The sequence below is a fragment of the Balaenoptera musculus genome, chromosome 11 (genome assembly GCF_009873245.2).
Source record: "Balaenoptera musculus isolate JJ_BM4_2016_0621 chromosome 11, mBalMus1.pri.v3, whole genome shotgun sequence".
NCBI classification, from domain to species: Eukaryota; Metazoa; Chordata; class Mammalia; order Artiodactyla; family Balaenopteridae; genus Balaenoptera; species Balaenoptera musculus.
The window spans coordinates 16,264,317-16,285,772 of NC_045795.1; the positions used below are offsets into that span (position 1 = coordinate 16,264,317).

Here is a 21,456-nt window from a genome sequence, read left to right on the forward strand (position 1 = left end):
TTTTTTCCTGTTCCCAGGATGTTTTGATCCATGTTCGAACAATACCTTTTATCCTAGGCGCCAAAATATGGTACCTGTTATATGTTATAGAATTAGTTTTTGCCAGTGTTTCCTGTGAGATTTCACGCTGGCAGACGTCAGCCTCCAGAGCCACTAAGGAAGCAAAAACAATACCTCTCTGCTGATACTCCTTTACTTTTCAATATAGTCCTACATGGCAGAATTGTATTTTAAAAGGAAGAATTATATGTATATATTTATAAACCTAAATATACACATAATATATAAACATAATATATATGTAAATGTATATATGATTTACACACCCACTATATAAATAAAGTCCCCTACCATGGTAGCAGATAAATAGTTGCCATCAGAGTCCCTGTTTCTTTTTCAGCTTGGACATTCATAAGTTAATTCAGATCAGCAGCACAGAGTCACTTTGTATGGGTTCTCCAGTTCTAATGGCCAATCAGGTAGTTTTGCTTCACTAGCAAATATTATTTGGTGGCTACAGCTATCTCCACTGCGGTCTTTGAAAGGTATAGAGATAATAGCTTAGTCTTAATTGTTTGTACTGCTGTTATTGTTTTATAAAACTAAAAATAACAATGTAGGCGGAATAAAAGAAAATTTTTGGAAAAGTATGTGCTCTGTGGTTGTCAGAATTTCCTCATCATTCACCATGCTATTTTGGTAAACACATTCAGAAAACAGTTGTTGCTGTTATGGGGGTGGGGCTTTGTCCCCCAGGGAGTAAACCACTAGCTATAAATAGAACACATTGAAAATCCAACTGTGATTATTATTGTTGCTTATTAATTATATTCTGTGTTTGTATCAGTTGGCATGTTACTCGATTTAGGCTAATATTCAGTTAAAGCCATTTTTCTGCTATTTTTGCCTGTACCTCTTCAATTCTAAAGATTATCGTAGACCAGAGAAGACATAAAGATGGCCAAAAAGCACATGAAAAGATGCTCAACATCGCTAATTATCGGAGAAATGGAAATCAAAGCTACAATGAGGTATCACCTCACACCAGGCAGAATGGCCACCATCAGAAAGTCTACAAGCAATAAATGCTGGAGAGGGTGTGGAGAAAAGAGAACCCTCCTGCACTGTTGGAAATCCACTTCCAGAAATATAAAATGGTCAAGCACACAGTGAATCACATACATACAAGTATAACCTGTTCAGCTCAATTCAGGACTACTTGAAACTGTGTGTGTCAGATATCATCCATTTAAAGTTACTTTTCCCGTGAGAATATCAAGCTTTTATTTTATGTGACTTCTAGGTTATAATGTTATTATGTAAACATTCAAGGAATGGTGTGATAAATTACTCCTATTAATAATAATAATAGCTGCTAACATTGTTGAAGTGCATTCATTGTTTTTTTTTTTTTAATTTTTTTTAAAATTAATTAATTAATTTATTTTTTACTTTATGGCTGGGTCTTCGTTTCTGTGCGAGGGCCTTCTCTAGTTGCGGCAAGCGGGGGCCACTCTTCATCACGGTGCGCGGGCCTCTCACTATCGCGGCCTCTCTTGTTGCGGAGCACAGGCTCCAGACGCGCAGGCTCAGTAGTTGTGGCTCACGGGCCTAGTCGCTCCGCGGCATGTGGGATCCTCCCAGACCAGGGCTCGAACCCGTGTCCCCTGCATTGGCAGGCAGACTCTCAACCACTGCGCCACCAGGGAAGCCCCATTCATTGTTGAATACTACATTTAGTAACACTGAAGACTTAAAGAGAAATCAGATATTTTATTTTGTATCAGATTTTAATATTTATATATTTTAAAATATAAATATATCTTTTATTATAATAAAAATATTAAAATTTAAAACATTTTAAAATATAAAAATACATAAACACTATAGGGTAGTTTAACTTTTTAAAAAAATGTCTTTACTTGGCAAAATAGAAAGTTTTGCACCCTATTTGGTTGCCAGTTTTAAGTGTGTGCATTTTAAATTTATTGCTCTACACTACAAAATTAATGAACTTTGAGGACTTTATGCTAAGTGAAATAAGCAAGTCACAAAAAGACTTGATTCCACTTATACGAAAGTACTTGGAGTAGTCAAATTCATAGAGACAGAAAGTAAAATGGTGGTTGCCAGGGCCTGGGGAGAGGGGGGAAAATGGGGAGTTATTGTTTAATGGGTATAGAGTTTCAGTTTTACAAGACAAAAAGACTTATGGGGATGGATGTTGGTGAACCTTTTCTTTCTTGAGTTTTTGTTTTTTCTTTGCTTCACGAGGCTTCCATATGGAAGGCCACAATATGATTTTTCCAAGGTTTTGCTCTATGAAGGGCTTATTTTGTAAAGTTTGAAGCTTTGAGAAAGATTATGCTCTGTCAACTGATTAAAAATAAGTAAGGATTAAATTATGTGAGTGGCACAGAATGTTAGTTTGAAGTGTTAATGTTATTGTTAAAACAATAGTTTCTGCATATTTAAAATTATCTTTTACCCTAAGCAGAGAGAAGCAGAATCCTGAGTCACATAAGCTTATTTTTCGCCTTAAAAAAAGTGATATTAGTGTGGGTGAAATTTTAAAAGTATAACTCTGATTTTTAAATTATTCCCAAACTTCTGATATCTATAGATGGTCTTTAGAAGAAAAAGCCTAATGTATTAAAACTTTTAATTTTTCTTTGCTTTATGTGGTTTTGGTATCAAATTGGCATGTTGTTGTGCATTTGAACCCTTTGAAATATTTTAATTTTAATTTTAATTGTGAAAATTTATTGTTATTTCACATATTTAGTTTCTGTAATTTAAAAATATTCTACCACAGATGCTTTTTAAGACTTAAGCTATACTGCTAAATTAAATGCCCAGTCTGTCTCTGCTTTTGAGGTTTTTAGTTATTTCTTGGCCTATGGCCATATAACAACCTGTACAAAGATGAGTAGGTGGGGTGTGCTACCTTTATCCTTCTATCACAACAGGCTATGTCTGTTCAGGATTTAGCCTCTTCCTTGCAGTTCAACAGCCATCTCTTTTTGGTTTTGGCTTTCAACAGTCAACCCTCAAAGATCTTTTGTTCTGTGACGGTTAAAGAAACTGGCTCAGTGTTCTTACTCTTAGACAATTATTTAATTGTTTACAGATAATTGAAACTAGTTACTAAAGGTTTCTATGAGGAATCCCTTTATTTTGTTGGAGGCTTGTCATGTCGAAATGATTGGTCATCATAATTCCTGGTGTTTGAGAAGATTGTTTTTAAACCAAATAGCATCAAAAAGCTCATTCTTTTCTGATTTTGTATTGGGTATTTTTCCTGTGTATTATAACAAATATCTCTCCTTTTTAAATGTAAGACATAGCAGATTTAATGCTTGATTAGTGCTGTTATAACATACTTATAGAAATACTCTCTATAGAAATTTTCGCTTTATTAAAATAATATGAAGTATTACTTTGGTAATTGCAGATAAGGATGAACCCATCTTATACAATAAAGAGTTTAGAACTTCAAAAGTATATCACATCAACAACTCTAATTAACCCCAAGGGAGCAATTTAGTGAAGAATATTTTGAGTTCTTAATGTACTATTTATACTTACTGGCTTATTTTGATTATTATAAATGTTTCCAAATATCACCTTGTTTTATTTAAATGTTTTAGTACATTTTCATGAGTGATTTTCCATGGGGGATACATTTCCACCTTTATTAAGTGAGCCAGTAGGAAAACATGATTTGGTTTCCATAGTTGATTTAAGTCAACCTATCAGCAACACATCTGTTCCATAAAGTTAGGTACCCCTGGAACATGATAGTGCATAATTAATTCCTTACAGAATTGTTTAGAACAGTTGCATTAAAGTTACTGATCACTTACTAGGTGCCGGCAGTATTCTAAGTGTTTTATGTGTGTTAATCAATTTATGTTATAAATATTTAAAATACATGTGTCCCTTCCCCTTCTCTAGGCTAGTGTCCCTTAAGAAAGTTATTTTTAAGAAATAGCCCAAGTTAGAAATAGTATTAGCTTTTATCGAGATTGTCCCCTTCATTTATGGAGCTCTCCATTGGGAATAAGTAGTATCAAGGGTAGAGAGAGCAGATTCCTCAGAACGGTGCTGATTCAACTTGAGTGAATGGCAGTCATGAGGGGGGATCCCAGGTGAATGAATAAGGGGTCTTTTGCATCGAGCCCATCATGAAGCCACCGAGGAGAAGGACAGAGAGAGGAATCAGCTTGGAGGACCTGAGCAGTAGAATTTAAAAACCATGGCAAGACAAACAAGGCGACATATTCTGCCACAGAGCAGCAGTAGGATGAAAAACAGAACTTGTAAACAACAACGGTGAAGTAACGAGTTTGGGCCAGTGGATGGACAAGAAGCCTAGCCTTAGATTTCCAAAGAATAAAGGAGAGAAACAGGTTTTAAACAAATAGTTCCATACACAGGATGATGAGTACCAGCCATATCTTTGAATATATGTGTTGTATTACTTTATATCTCATGTCAGATGATTGCCTATCTTACTATTATTTCTTATCTGCATTTGTCTATAGCTAGGATATATGATACATATTTATTCTGGGGAGGCAGCTTGGCATGGAAACAGGAGGGAATTTGAAATTTGGCAGGCTTATATTTGAATTTTAGCTGTTACATGTCTCAAACAAGCTACTTATCTGATTTTTCCCCCACGGTTTTACTGATATAATTGCCATATAACGTTGTGTAAGTTTAAGATGCACAACACAATTATTTGATATATGTATATATTGTGAAATGTTTACAACAGTTTTAGTTAACATCCCTCGTTTTATCTAATTATAGATTTTTTCTTGTAATGAGAACTTTTAAGTTCTATTTTCTTAACGCTGTTCAGATACACGATACAGAATTGATAACTACAGTCACCATGCTGTACATTACACCCCCAGAATTTATTTATTTTATAACTAGAAGTTTATAACTTTAGACCACCTTCACCCTTTTCCCCCAACTCCCACAAATCCCACCCTCTGGTGATCAACAATATTTTCTTAGTTTCTTTGAAGTTGTTTTTTTTTCTGTTTTTGTTTGTTTATTTTAGATTCCACATACCAGTGAGATCATATAGTATTTTTCTTTCTCTGCCTCACTTATTTCACTTAGCATAATGCCCTCAAGATCCATCCACGTTGTTGCAAATGGCAGGTTTTCCTTCTTTTTAATAGCTGAATAACATCCCATTGTTTAAACGTGTCACATTTTCTTCATCCATTCATTTGTTGAAGAACAGTTGGGTTGTTTCCATGTTTGGCTATTGTAGATAATGCTGCAATGAAAATGAGGTTGCAGATACCTCTTTGAGATAGTGATTTCATCTCCTTTGGAGATAAACCCAGAAATGGAATTGCTGGATCATATAATAGTTCTATTTTTAGTTTTTTGAGGAACCTCTGTACTGTTTTTCACGGTGGCAGTACCAATTTACACTCCCACCAACAGTGCACAAGCGTTCCTATTTGTCTGCATCCTTGCCAGCTGTTGTTAACTCTTATCTTTTTGATAATAGCCTTTCTGTCAAGTGTGAGGTGATACTGTGGTATTGATTTGCATTTCCTTGATGATTAGTGATGTTGAGTATCTTTTCTTGTACCTGTTGGCCATTTGAATATTTTCTTTGGAGAAATGTCCATCCATATTATTTGGATGTCTTAAAATTGGATTATTATTATTTATTATTGAGGTGTATGAGTTTTTAAAAATATATTTTGGGGGCTTCCCTGGTGGCGCAGTGGTTGAGAATCTGCCTGCCAGTGCAGGGGACGCGGGTTCGAGCCCTGGTCTGGGAAGATCCCACATGCCGCGGAGCGACTAGGCCTGTGAGCCATAACTGCTGAGCCTGCACGTCTGGAGCCTGTGCTCTGCAGCAAGAGAGGCCGCGATAGTGAGAGGCCCGCACACCGCGATGAAGAGTGGCCCCCACTTACCGCAACTGGAGAAAGCCCTCACACAGAAGCGAAGACCCAACACAGCCATAAATAAATAAATAATTAATTAATTTAAAAAAATATATATTTTGGATATTAACCCCTTATCAGATATTATGAATCCCTTATTGTAGAGTAATAATCATATATTATTATGAATTTATTATGAATCAGATATATGGTTTGCAAATATTTTCTCCCATTCTTTTGGTTGCCTTTTCATTTTGTTGATTGTTTCCTTTGCTGTGCAGAAGCTTTTTAGTTTGATGCAGTCCAACTTGCTTGTTTTTGCTTCTGTTACTTGTGCTTTAGGTGTCATATCCAAAAAAATCATTGCCAAGAACAGTGTCAAGGAGCTGTTTCCCTGTGTTTTCTTCTAGGAGTTTTATGGTTTCTGGACTTACATTTGTCTTTAATCCATTTTGAATTAATTCTTGTCAATTGTATAAGTTAGTGATAGTTTCATTCTTCTGCATGTGAATATCCAATTTTCCCAGCACTATTTGTTGAATAGACTGTCTTTTCTCCATTGAATATTCTTGGCTCCTTTGTCAAATGTTAGTTGACTGCCTATGCATGAATTTATTCCTGGGCTCTCAATTCTTTTATGTTGGTCTATTTGCCTGTTTTTACACCAGCACCTACTGTTTTGATTACTATAGCTCTGTAATATCATTTGAAATCAGGAACTGTGATGCCTCCAGCTTTGGTGATTTTTTTTTTTTCTTTCATCAATGTCTTAAACTTTTCATTGTACAGATCTTTCACCTTCTTGGTTAAATTAATTCCTGGGTATTTTATTGTTTTTGCTGTTGTAAATGAGATCATGATTTAGTCTTGGTGGGTTGTATGTTTCTAGTTTATTTATTTACTCTAGGTTGTTCAGTTAACTTTTGGTGTGTAGTTGTTCGTAGTATACAGTATCTTATGCTCCTTATGCTTCTTTGTATTTCTGTGGAATGAGCTGTATTATTTGAATTTTTGTAGCAGATTCTTCATCTGTAAGATGTAGATAGTAACATCAACTCTAGAGGAGTTAAATGAGATAATGTATGTAAAACATCTAGCAAAATGCCTGGTGCTCCATCAGGCAAACAAACAAACAAACAAAAGTGAGTTACTCTCCCAAGGAGAAGCCAAAAAAACCCAGTTTTCTTTTTGCCCTTGTTATGGAACAGATGGAAATTGAAAAGAGAAGACATATAACAATTGGGAGACTAGAACCTCTATTCATAAGAGAGAGGCCACAATTTGTGTGTGTGTGTGTGTGTGTGTGTGTGTGTAAACGGCTTAGGAAGAAAGGAATGTTAGCTGTTTAAGAACATGTCAGTTAAAAATCAAAATGTGTGTGTTGTTTTACTTAAGAGCCCTGTGCAAAAATAATTAGAAATTAAGCATTACGTTGTTGCCTCCTGAGTTCAATGATTTATATGTATTTTAAAGTCATATATTAACAAAATTATACATTGGCCAGTTATAATTATTAAAAGTTCAATTTTCCTCTGTTTGAAATTTTAAAGCATTTGTATGATGATGGTCTTTTAAAACCTTGCTATTTATTATAGCAATTGAATCATTGAAGAAATGTTATTATTTGTGTTGTTCAATGTTATTGAGCCTTATCTTTCTGGCATAGGAATATTTTATTATGTGTAATTGTTTTTCTTTAATTTTATAATAAGAAAATTTATTTAAACTATATTTTTAAATTATAAGAGTAGAATCAACATTTTAGTTTTTTAAAAAATTAATTAATTAATTAATTTCTGGCTGCATTGGGTCTTCGTTGCTGCACATGGGCTTTCTCTAGTTGCAGCGAGCAGGAGCTACTCTTTGTTGTGGTGCGCAGGCTTCTCATTGAGGTGGCTTCTCTTGTTGCAGAGCACGGGCTCTAGGCGTGTGGGCTTCAGTAGTAGTGGCACACAGGCTCAGTAGTTGTGGCTCATGGGCTCTAGAGCACAGGCTCAGTAGTTCTGGTGCATGGGCTTAGTTGCTCTGCAGCGGGATCTTCCGAGACCAGGGCTCAAACCTGTGTCCCCTGCATTGGCAGGCGGATTCTTAACCACTGCGCCACCGGGGAAGTCCAACATTTTAGTTTTTAAAAGACAATTCTGTATCATGTCTGAAGTATTTTGGGAATTAATCCTATTTCTTGATTTTTTAAAATTAATGTTGTCATTATTCTTCTTTACTTTGACTAATATAATCCCAAAGAGCATTCATTGGACATGTTTTAATATTTTTTTCTGATTTCAAAGAGTTAAAAATATTATCTGAAGATTTCTTAGGGTGTACTTTCTTATGAGAATTCTGTACTGCCTATTTATTATTTTTCTAAATTTTATTTATTTATTTGGCTGCATTGGGTCTTTGTTGCTGTGCGTGGGCTTTCTCTAGTTGCAGCAAGCGGGGTCTACTCTTCATTGCGGAGCACAGGCTCTAGGTGCACGGGCTTCAGTAGTTGCAGAACGTGGGCTCAGGAGTTGCAGTGTGCGGGCTCTAGGGTGCGTGGTCTTCAGTAGTTATGGCGTGAGTGCTCAGTAGTTGTGGCTCGCGGGCTCCAGAGTGCAGGCTCAGTAGTTGTGGCACATGGACTTAGTTGCTCCGTGGCATGTGGGATCTTTCCGGACCAGGGATCAAACCCATGTCCCCTGCATTGGCAGGCGGATTCTTAACCACTGTGCCACCAGGGAAGTCCCTGCCTGTTTATTCTTAAATCATTAGTTAAAAGTTAAATGAAAAGCTTTTTCATTTATGAATAATATGGTATATATAAGTGATACTAAAATTTTAGTTTTATGATAGCCAAATAAATGTCATTGGTTTTAAAAAATGTGAATCTTTAATTTCTTTTGATTTTGATTAACCATTGTAAGCATTTATCCTTTTTTGTTTCCACATTAATGTGTGCATTTGAAGATAATATGGGATTTGTACAATCATTCTTGAATAGTTGAAACTTAACAGAATTGCAAATTGCAGATTTCTGTGCCTGGTGGAAATAAAATAAATATGAAGCATGGTAGATATTCATTTTTTATATCTCTTACATAACCTGGCAAATGATACTAAAACAGCACTTTGATGTATGTTTTGGATATTTTTTCCCCGTGTTAAGTGTGCACTGTCTTTAAAAATTTAACTTTATTTATTGCTGTCATTTGAACAGGTGTCTCAATGCTTGTACCTACTGCAAAACTAAACACGCCAGAGGAAATTTGGCCAGTTATCCAGTTGATGAGTTAGTAGATAGAGCCAAACAGTCTTTTCAAGGTAAGAGTTTCTAGAATTCTGTGTGATTAGTCTTTTTAATAAATTATAATAGTCTTCTAAGTAACACTTCACTTTAGATACATGCTTCTTTAGCTTCCTGAAGAGTTTACAAATATTTCAGCTTATCTAATAGAAGATGTTACCAGATTCAGGTTATAATATTCACATAACTCCCCTTTCACCACTTTTCTGTTTTCTTATGACTCTAAGGTAAGTGATGTATTTTGAAATTTATCACCTATCTTTATATTCCATGGAAGAGACAAAAAAATAAAAATGAAAGCCATGACCTTCTGTTGTGTGTTAATAAGACTTTTGTGGACTGAGTGAAATACTCAAGATTTCTCCCTCTTTCTTTGGTAAGTTTCGGACCATTTAGAAAATAGAGCTAATAAGGGTTGCCAGGAGTCTTGGAAAGAGAAGGTAGGTTTTACTATGAGCCAGTAGAGATAACCCTCCTCATCCACAGGACTGCTGTGGGGCAGTAAATACTGGTACTGGTAGAGAGTCCTAATGAGAACAATTTTTGTGTGGGTGGCCAGCTACTTTTGAGTCATCACTTGCTGGAAAATGTGATTGCCTAGGTATCTCTCAGCATATAGTAAGACTTATCTGTAACACGAGTCTCAGTTGTGTTGAGTCACAGTTGTGTTGACACATAACCATAAATTGCCCCTTTTGTCTTGGCTTATAATACATGTATATAACATTGATGTGTGTTTTTTTTTTTTAATTTTATTTATTTATTTATGGCTGTGTTGCGTCTTCGTTTCTGTGCGAGGGCTTTCTCTAGTTGCAGCAAGCGGGGGCCACTCTTCATCGCGGTGCGTGGGCCTCTCACTGTCGCAGCCTCTCGTTGTGGAGCACAGGCTCCAGACGCACAGGCTCAGCAATTGTGGCTCACAGGCCTAGTCACTCTGCGGCATGTGGGATTTTCCCAGAGCAGGGCTCGAACCCGTATCCCCTGCATTGGCAGGCAGATTCTCAACCACTGCGCCACCAGGGAAGCCCATTGATGTGTTTTTATAACCAACATGAGATAATCTATTGTCTCATAGTCTTATGGGTTAATAGTTGTTGGCAATGTACTTTTCCTTTTAGCAAGTAACTTGGAGTGCTACTTTCAGTACTTCACACCCTGAATCTCAGAATGTATGAGTTCCAAACAAACTTATTCAGTCTAAAGCTTTTATCAACATGAATTTGAAATACTCTTTATAGCAGAAAGAAAAACACCCTTGATTAACCTAACACGTCTCAACAATTTTTTTTCTACCTTTATATTCTTAGCACAGTCCCCTCCTCTGTTCACATTCAGCTTGTATTGAAAGAAATAAATGGAAACTTACTGACTCTTGCAATTGTTCGCTTTCAGAGCCAGGTAATTGTCTAATCTAAGGAAAAGTCTGGGTGGTTGTCTTTTCTGCAACATGGCTACTTTGAGGATTTTTCAGAAAGGGCATGAATTTACACAGAAACCTACTTTATTTGAAAAATGATCCCTTTGCTGGCATTCTTACTTAGTGTTTGTTTTTCCATATATCTGTTGGATAATGGAGATATTAAAACTCTATGATCTATCCACCTAACTCTGCAAATTGGAAGGCATTCAAATTACAAATACAAGTGACTTTGCTGGTTAAGGTGAGTGATTCAAAGAATATATCAGAGGTTAGCAGTGACTTAGTGGCTATTTATAGAGAAAGTGTTAGAAGAGGTTTATTTAATATTACTTTCATCATCATTAGTAGATACATACGTGCTTGGTTATTCCCAACCAAGGAATGTATGCAGTGTAAAGTTTTTCTTTTTCTTTTTGTTTTGAATTTTATTTTATTTATATTTTATACAGCAGGTTCTTATTAGTTATCTATTTTATACATATTAGTGTATACATGTCAATCCCAATCTCCCAGTTCATCACACCACTCCCCCCGCAGCTACTTTCCCCCCTTGGTGTCCATACGTTTGTTCTCTACATCTGTGTCTCTATTTCTGCCTTGCAAACCGGTTCATCTGTACCATTTTTCTAGGTTCCACATATATGCGTTAACATACGATATTTGTTTTTCTCTTTCTGACTTACTTCACTCTGTATGACAGTCTCTAGGTCCATCCACGTCTCTACAAATGACCCAGTTTCGTTCCTTTTTATGGCTGAGTAATATTCCATTGTATATATGTACCACATCTTCTTTAGCCATTCATCTGTCAGTGGGCATTTAGGTTGCTTCCATGACCTGGCTATTGTAAATAGTGCTGTTATGAACATTGGGGTGCATGTGTCTTTTTGAATTATGGTTTTCTCTGGGTGTATGCCCAGTAGTAGGTGTAAAATTTTTCTATTGTCTTGTTATCTGTATATTAGGGTTGAAATGGAAGCCTAGTTTTCGGACTGGCAGGCTCATTTTATTGCTATGTGGAACTGTTACAAAAATATCGAGGTCATAACTTTCTAGGTAAGCCAGTGTGTTTAGGCAATTTTAAGTCCTAAGATGCTCTTTGCCATAGGAGAGTTTGAATTCAAAGCAGTGCTCTGCTGCTTACCAGCCACATGATCTGGCCAAGGTACTTGACCTATATACAAGCCACTGTTTTCTCATTACTGTGACATTAAGTGTTAACTTGTTTGAATTTGAGATAACTTACATGAAGTAATTGATTGTGTCCTTATTATGAAGAAGTCATGTTACTTAAACTGAAGGAATTTAAAATAAATCCAAGAAGAGGAGTCTAATTTTGAGTGAGAATATTGGAACATCTAATATTGGAACATTGAATGATTAGAAGCAAAAGACAAAGTTTCTTTTGCTTCTAAAATATGTCTTATGAAAAACGTCTCTATAGATAGAAACTAGTATGACAATTACCTTTTATTTTCTTAATTTGAGAATTGCAAATTCATGCTAAGGATGGTCTTATAATTTCACAATAGGAAATAGCAGTCTATAAGCTCACATTTTAAAGACATTGAGTTAGCAGCAGTGTCTTTTTTTCTGCAGAAGACATTGGGATCATAATGGTCTTATAGGATTCCTATGTTTGAGTTTTAAAATTGCGAAGAAGGGACTTCCTTGGCGGTCTAGTGGTTAAGACTCTGTGCTTCCACTGCAGAGGGCGCAGGTTTGATCCCTGGTCGGGGAACTAAGGTCCCTCACGCCATGTGGCACGGCCAAAAATTTTTTTAAATAAATAAATAAATAAAATTGCGAAGAATAATTATGAAGTTAAATGTAATAGAAGAAATAACCCGTTTTTCTTATTTCTGTGACTTCTGCGTAATTCGTTCTTTAGTAGTTCAGATATTAGGAACGTTTGGGGGGGGTGGTCAGAGCTCCTTAAATTCTACATTATACCATTATTAAATTGTCCTATAATCAATAATAAACATTATGATTCTTTGAAAATTTACTCTAAGATGAAAAGTCTAAATATTCTGTCAGTAAATTTTAGTGCTATGTTTAAAGCCGTCCTGTCAGTGCAAGTTAAATTTCCCAACTGAAAATTGCATTTCCTTTCTTTCATTTTCTTGAAGTTTTAAATGACTGTGTGTCACAAATACAAAGTGATTTAAGAAAAAACTCTACACCAATTGTAGAATAGGGATTACAGTCCCGGTTGCCTGTCACGTGACAGACTATACAATAAGATCACAATTTCTTTCTGAGTAGCATATTTATGAAGCATTTTATATTCATAAACATTTATTTCTTAGAAGTCTAATGAGTGAAGAGACTAGGGTTAACCCATAGGCAAGGGAGCATTCAGAAGAGCTTCTGAAATAATAATGAAATCATTCTGAATATAAAATGGTTTCCTAAAGTACTAAAAATATACTAACTATACATTCAGCTGCCAGGAATGAGAAAGGGAGCTCATTAACTTTTGAATGGATATCATTAAATAAAATTGTTTATATTTTTGAATGGAAACTTTAGTTTACCTTTTATAAAAAAAATATAGTTTATATTTCATTGGTTTCCTAGCATTTTGTTTTTTTTTTCTTTTTCTTTGACTTATCCTAGCCCCTTGACATTTTCATTGACTATTTTTACCTTCTCAGTGTGTGTATCAATTTTGTGGGCCGTTCTGCATATGAGTGTAATATTTACCAGGTTAATTTCTGGGTATCATCACATTGTTCTAACAGACCATTGGGAAACCTCTCCCCTCACTTCCTCACCTATGCCAAACTTCAGGTTTTAAAAATTCCTAGTCTTTGGGGGCTGGGGTTTGACATGGTTGCATTTTAGACATCTAGAAAAACATGCCAAGCAATGACCAGGACTTTGTTGGGGCCAGAATGAATTTGCAAGCTAGTATTTTCTAGGATATTTGTATTGATTTTTGTCTAGCAACTAATCAATCAGTTTCAGTTGTATAAGTGATGGAGCAAACCTTTTTAAGTGTGCTGGGTGAGTGGTGTGGAAACACCTTTCACTGCTGTCTCTGGAATCAAAATGTAGAGATGATGGATGATCTGTTTTTATAGCTCTCATGTGCTTTTCTAGATCTCATTTCTGTGTTGCTACTTTTTTTCTCCCTCATAAATCTGAACATCCCCCACAAGATAAGTGGCATAAACCGGTTATGGAAAGGTAAATAAATTAAGATGAAATATTCAGGGCAAGGAGAAAATTTCTTGATGCTTAGTGATTTCAAGATTAATGTTGGAATTTTATGAAATGAATTCTGTTTTATTTCAAGACTTGCAAAGATACTGTCTATTGTGTATGAGATTAATTATGCAGTGCAGCTGGAAAACATTGCTTCCTGCCCTTTTAGATAGGAAAGGATATGAGCAATATTTGATTTTCTGGTGTATGAACTTCAGATTGTTGAGCTGTATGGTTTACATGAAGTTGCATTTGACTTATCACCTTTAGCAATGAGTACTGTATATTGATTTTCATCTAAGCTTAAAAAGAGACCAATAATTGCATCCTATTAATTTATATGGCAGTTATTTAAATGTCTTTTATTCCTTTATCTTTTCATTTGTGCTGTGTTCAAATTGAGAAATCTATTTTTTCTATAGGATTAATAATGTTACTGTACATATTTGTTATACATTGTCAACTTCCAAAAAGGGATTTTAGGCAGCTTACATTAAATGATTGTATGTAAATAGACCATGAAAATAAAGGGTGTATGAAATGCTGTGTTATGTTTCAAGAGGGAAGATAATTATACCAACTGGTGAATCTTGGCTGTCCCAAAGAATAAGGAGATAGGGTGATTTATATAATTTGATTTGAATGTATAAATGGAAGGATATATTTTTAAAAATTTATTTATTTTTGGCTCTGTTGGTTCTTTGTTGCTGCACACGGGCTTCTCATTGCGGTGGCTCCTCTTGTTGTGGCAGGCGGGCTTCTAGGGCATGTGGGCTTCAGTAGCTGTGGTGCGTAGACTCTGTAGTTGTGACTCGCGGGCTCTAGAGCGCAGGCTCAGTAGTTGTGGCGCACAGGCTTAGTTGCTCCACAGCAAGTGGGATCTTCCTGGACCAGGGATCGAACCCGTGTCCCCTACCTACATTGGCAGGCAGATTCTTAACCACTGCACCACCAGTGAAGTCCCAAGGATATAGTTTATAATGAGAAATCTACATGTTTCTAGGCTGTAAACACTAAGAAGAATTATTTTCTTATATCCTTTTCTAAGAGACTGACAAATATAATAGAAATGCCTTTAGCTGGCAATGTGTAGAATTTTAAGATATAGTTTCTACATTGTCTTTTCTTCTGTTGATTCTTGCAAATCCCCCAATATAATATTAAACTATAACTTTTAAAGACATTTTAATGGGGGGAGCTAAATAAATGTAATGTACATAATACATATAACTTGATAGGGAGATCTGGTGCCTAAAGAGCTGTTTATCAGATATTTAGCTTAAATAAGCTGAGATTAATCACTCTGATTTCAGAGAATGTTAGTTCAGGCTATCTGTGGCAGACCAGAGTATGATTTACTTGGTTCTTGCCTCTTCAGACCTTTGAGTTTCTAAGTCAGTGGTGTTCAGAGTTTTCTTAGCAATAAAGGAACTCTTTCTTCAACTGAATTTTGAAAAGTGAAAGCAGAACTGCCAGGATTGAAGTAGAGGTGGGGCCCTGTTTAATGAGCCCTTGCTTCTGAGGCCTTTCCTCAGAACCTTTAGGATTCGGCCTGAATTGGCTGGTGTAGTTTAGTATTTCTCTGGTGTATCCTTAAATACACCAGTCCAGGGCTGGAAGATGTTTTCTTAAAGGGCCAGATCGTAAATATTTTAGGCTTTGTGTGCTACAAGGTGTATGCTGCAACTGTTCATTCTGTCCTTCTAGCATAAAAGCAGCCACAGACAGTACATGAATGAATGGGAGTGGCCGTGTTCGAATAAGGGTTTAATGGCCAACTTTGGAGAAAGCTAACTTAAAGTAAATGAGACGTTATTGGGAACTTCCTATTGTCTCTAATATGCTAATACACATCATAAATTCATAAGAGATGGATGTAGTCTTTAGAAACTAATGTTGATCTAGAATAGATTAGTATTATCAGTCTAGCTGTTCATTTTAGTCACTTGGAAATTTTATAAAACCAGAACCACACTGATGTCTGTGTCCCATTGCTGACAACTGCACCATCATTTCTGTGGATTGGGAGGCCCTGCATTTTCTAAAATATAGTTGATTCTAACGTATAAGCCAGAGTTGAGAACTTGAATTGAGAACCACTAGTTTAGATAATTTTTTGGTTGAAGTTATTAAATGAACTGACCCCCCTGACCTCTACTGAGAGGGATTATGAGGAGGAAACCCTGGTTGATTAGTAAAGAATGAGCCATGTAGCACAGGGAACTCTACTCAGTGCTCTGTGGTGACCTAAATGGGAAGGAAATCCAAAAAAGAGGGGATATATGTATACCTATAGCTGACTCACTTTGTTGTACAGTAGAAACTAACACAACAATAAAGCAACTATACTCCAATAAAAATTAATTAAAGAAAAAAAAAAAAGAAGAAGAATGAGCCAGGTTAGGGAGTTTGGCAGGGCAGAACAGTGTGTTGTTTAATTTGCAGACACCGCCCTGCTAGTAAATGGCTGGTTTCAAAATCCAATGGTGCTTATTTAGTGGAAAGGCTCAGTGATTTTTGTTATCTCCAGGTATCACAAAAGGGTCAGCTGGCATTTTATGAGTGTTTACTGTGCTGTATGGGAATTAAAAAGGTGGAAAAGATGGGGTCCTTGTCTCCAAGGAGCTCCTCCTAGTTTAGGAGGACAGAGTAGCCAGTTGGACTAAGGAAAATTAAAAGTACACAGAACCAGGAAGCAAATCTTCAGATGGCAAAAACCATTGAGGCTTTTAACTTAAATATCTCTGCATTTTGAAAACATCCGTTATCTGTCAGGGTGGTGTCAGCAAATTGACAGCCCTTGTGCTGCGCCTCTGCCTTCCCAACTCCAGGCATCCTTTACTGATCAACCAGGCTTTCTCCGCAGAATCCCTCTTAATACAGAGTTCTTATTAGCCACTGCTTAGTATTCCAGATGAAATCCACTTGCCATTCTTAATCTTAAGGTTTATGTGATGCTAGAGGTCTATGAAAGAAAGAAACCAAACAGTGACTCTTTAACTGAAGTAACTATTGGAACTCTATAGTTGTTATTTTGCCATTCATTCAGCAGATATTTATTGAACATTTATTAGAAACAGTTCATATTTCTCCTGATAGGCACATGCTTTAGAAAAGCGGTGATAACAATATATTATTATAATCAGCCTTTCATTACTTCTGCCAGTAAGATAGGGAGGCCAGTGGTGCGGTTTGCTTATCTCTGCTGTGGGAAACAAGGATGCAGTCCCAAGGCTGTTTTACGAAATGACATCTGTTCATAATTCTCTAAGCTTTCGTAGTTCAGAGTACATGTAATCCAAAGTACGGAAAATTTGGAGCTTCTGGGAATACGTTTTTATATCCATCCCCCACCGTTACTGGTGAGTTTTATCTTTTTTACTCTATTTTGTTCCACAGAACAACCTGCAAGTATGCAAGTAAGTATGAAAACCATATAAAATAAAGAGACCTTGGGAAAACATACGAGGAAAGTCAAGACTTGGTGCGGCATTGGAACGCGGGAAAGTAGGCCATAGTCAGATAGGCAGTTTCGACTCTGAGCTTCTCCTAAAAGCTTATAGTCTATAAGGAATAAAAACAACCCAACTTGGCATTAGATTTGAAAGAAAATGTTCACACGTGAGCTCTTATAGGGAGCACCGAGAGATGCAGGAGGTCTCAACGGCGTCCCTTTAACACTCAGACTCACTTACCGAGTTTCTTCAAGTTGTATGTTTTGGCATTCCTTGTTAAAACTTGCAGCCGTGCCCCGTAAAGCATAACACTCTGGAAGGATTTCTTGGGAGGCTAAGACAGTACATTCTGAGTATTTGGTACTGTAGTGATCTGACCCCACTTCCATAGCCCTTGGGCGCCACAAAGGAATCCTGCTGTGGAGGCTGCTAGCTTAGGGTCTGCATGCCCGAGGTCGTTTTGTGAGATGATATGTCAGAGAGCAGGAAGAAGATACTAGAATTTGTATGGATCTGTATTTTCTCTTCCTTAAAAAGTTTTTTGGTGTATGTTTCATGTTGTATATAATATATTAGCACAGTAGTGCTTGAGTGTCATTAATAAATACATCTCCCTGGAGATGCATTTTAAAAAATTTTTAAGTGATTCCGGAGAGTGATTTTCTAAAATATGGAGACCACTGATTTAGAGGAACAAATAGCCTGCCCATTTTCCACTGGAAACCCAATTCTTTCCGCCAGGCATTTGGTTTCAGCAGGGCAACAGAGTTCTTTGCTCTCTGTCAGGGTCCTAAGGTGCCTGTATTCTGTTTTGACTGAGTGCACATCCATCTGCTTTTGAGATCAAATAAGCAAATAATGAAGTTTGTGCCCTTTGGAGGAAACCTGAAGTACTTAACAAAGACTCTTGCCGAGCATCTGCTCAGAGGCAGGCTCTTCGTCCTCGGCAACACATGTTCTCGCTCTCCTTCCATCTGGGTTTCAGGTCACTGGGGGACGGAGCCAGGAGGGCATCGGGCCAGGCACGGGTGACAGTGTGTGTGTATTTGGGTTTAGTAGGTGCTCAATAAATGTTGAATGAGTGGCTAATCCTGAATTGATTATACTCGATGAAATTCCATATGCGACTTGGAACCTGCAATGAAAATAAAGCCTGGAAAAGCTATATTTCTAAAGTGGGCAAGAGATATTGCTTAGTTTCAGCTGCTCTTCCTTCACAATTGAGTACTGTGTCTTATAACACAGGCTTGATTTTATGATACCAGATTATTTGTGGTGGTGGCAGCTTTCCAAGATTTGCAACAGAGAAATAATTTAGTTTTGGAAAGTAGTTCCTGATAGTTAACGGGTATCTGTCATTTTACCAAATGAGTATATCCGTGTAGGTCTGCGTTTCTAGTTATAAATAAATATTTGCTTTGATATTTTTCTTCTATGAAACAGAATTCTGCAAACGATTTTTGGTGACAAGGGGACAGAAGTTAACCAAGGGTTTGCTTTCAGAGTTTAAACTGAGGCTGATCTGTCTCTGGGATCATTTTGGTGAACTTTAAAGGCTGCAAGTTAGTTTTGGAAGGTTGTTTAATGGAATTTTAATAGCCCTGGAAAGATGTGAAAGTGATACTGCTACCTGGTGGTTTGTAAACCTGACCTTTGTGAGATGTTTTCTGGGCAAAAGTACTACTTTGTGATGCCAGCAGCTTTTATTGATTCTGCAGAGTATGCAGTTTTCTAACACTGGCTGTCAATTCATTCCAGCTGAAAAATTATTAAATTTCTTCTCCTGCTTGTGTGGATATTAAATTGCAGTAAACATACTTGCACAACGTCAGGTGCAGCAAGCACAATTTTCTGCGTGAAAAAAATGTTTGTTGGTGGGACCTTGGCTGCTCAGCAGAGGTTATAAATTTCTGTTTTTCTTTTTATTTGTTGCTCTCAGTTATGCTTTTTATTTCTCTTCGTGAGTTCCAACACATTTCTTGTTATTTGTAATATAAGAAAGAAAAGTTTGATTTAGACTGCTGACTTTAAATACTATGCCCTTTAGTTCATTTCTGGTATGGGTGAGAACCTGGGGGTAAGAGGATTTAACCAGTGAAAATATAATTGGGGCAGAATGAGAAAGATCTAATGAAAGAATGAATTGAATGAAAAAGGGAAGGAATGAAGGCTTAGATGATCATACACTCCACATAGATCTTTTTGACTCGTTGAATTTTAGTTAAGGAAGGTGAATGATGGTGAGGTAGTAATCATCTATGGAAGCGGTTCTTAAACTTTACTGTCTCTGAGAATAACCACTGGACCTTTGGGATGTGTATTTAAAATGCAAGTATCTGGCCATATTTGCTATTCAGTAGGTCTGCCATAGACCTGGGAATTTACATTTTCAAATGAGTCGCTCCAAATGACCCAGGTATAGGTGTTGTGAGGACCACTTCTAGAAACTTGTCTAGAGAACCTTCTTGATTCCCAAATACCGAGTCATTTGATCAAAATATTGAATGGAAGTGGAGAAGAAACGTACCATTTACGGTCAAGAATATCAGCATAAACAACGTAAGCTACGTAAATGGTCTTCTACATGTTCATCTTATTAGGAAATACATATTTGATTTCTCTAAATACCTTCCTCAGTGGGTGTGAAGTGACAGGCTTCAGTGGTGGGTGTGGGGATAGTAGCAGTGTTTCCTGAGTCAGGCCTGATACAGAATGTGTGTGTGTGCATGCGCATTTGATGCGGCATGATTAGAGCCCAGAAATATGGTGGAACTCAAAAAAGTAGCCCAGGAATTCGTCAAAACAAAGAGATCTGAGTCAGAAATCAAAACCAGAGTCTGAAACCAGAAAAGTAGAGAGAAAATAAACCCAAGCACATGGGGAATAAATAGGAGAAAATCCTAGCTAATTAATTAGAGTGGGCCATATTGCTTGCCACTTGTGGAGTGCGGGACTTGATTCAGGGATAAAAGGCTATGTGTGCAATGGACAAAACCCACTTTTGTCATAAATAGTATTTGAAATATTTAAGCTTAGTTGATTTTATGTTTCATAATTACTTACAGATTTTATAAATACATTTTAGAATCTAAGATTTAACAAACCCAGGGAATCAACAATTCCTGTTTTCTTCTCTCTGAATACCATGTGGGTAAACTATTGAAAAATCCTGGTAGACTACTACTCCATGGCCCTCAGTGAATCACTCCTCCTAGTATTCATGCTTCGTGTAGATAGACCCCTTCCACATTGACTATCTGCTTGTCATGTGGCTTGCTTTGGCCAATGGAGCATTAGAAAGCATTATGCAAGCAGAGTTTGATAAGCACTTGTATACTGGGGCTTGTTCTTATGGAATGTTGGAGCCCTAAGCCACCTTGAGGGAGGTTGAGCTACCCTACTGGCAGTATCATATGGACAGAGAGATGCATAGTCAGCCCACAGATATTCTAACTGAGACTCCAGATGTGAATGAAGAAGTCATATTGAATGTTCCCACTATCACACTGATCCAAAAAAAAACCTGCCCAGCTGAACCTAATCCACATTGCAGAATTAGGAGCAATAATAAATTATTGTTTTAAGCCACTAACTTTCTGTGTAGTGTGTTTTGCAGCAATAAGTATATTTTGTTAGATACTTTTAAAATATATTTTAGTATTAAAATGTCATAATGCCATTATTATATTTACAGTACCTTTTATTCAGTATAATATTATTGTATATATATATTCAATAAATATATTCAAGATTGTTTTCCATTAAACTAAATATGGTGGTAATAATAGGATATGGTTTAGACAATTACTGGCATATCACCAGGAATTGTTAAGCATAGAGGGAGCTGAAAATCACAGGGCCATGTAGCTTATAGTCTGCAATTTAGTAAGCCATTATATCACTGAGTGATAAGAGCAGTGATTCAGATAAGCCTTAGCTACTATGGCATTTTGGTTAAGAACAGAAAGGGTTAAATTCTGTTTCCATAGTTTGTTAGCTCTGTGCCCTTAAGAAAACTGTTTATTCTCTCTCAGGCTTAGTTTTTCGTCTGAGAAATAGGAGTAAAGCATACTCATTAGATAATCAGCATGAATATTAAACAAGATAATGTAATGCTAAATCTGATACTTTGAGAATAATAAATGGTTGTTA

The 21,456-nt window shown here is 36.6% G+C and overlaps 1 protein-coding gene across 3 annotated transcripts in view; it reads left to right on the plus strand.

Moving 5' to 3' along the window:
• Positions 1–21,456, plus strand: part of CDKAL1 (CDK5 regulatory subunit associated protein 1 like 1) — a 657,693-nt gene that overhangs the window by 276,287 nt on the left and 359,950 nt on the right. For all 3 annotated transcript variants that reach the window (XM_036869715.1, XM_036869716.1, XM_036869717.1), the window contains one exon: positions 9,130–9,233. In XM_036869715.1, coding sequence (XP_036725610.1) covers positions 9,130–9,233 — 104 coding nt within the window. The remainder of the gene's footprint in view (positions 1–9,129; positions 9,234–21,456) is intronic.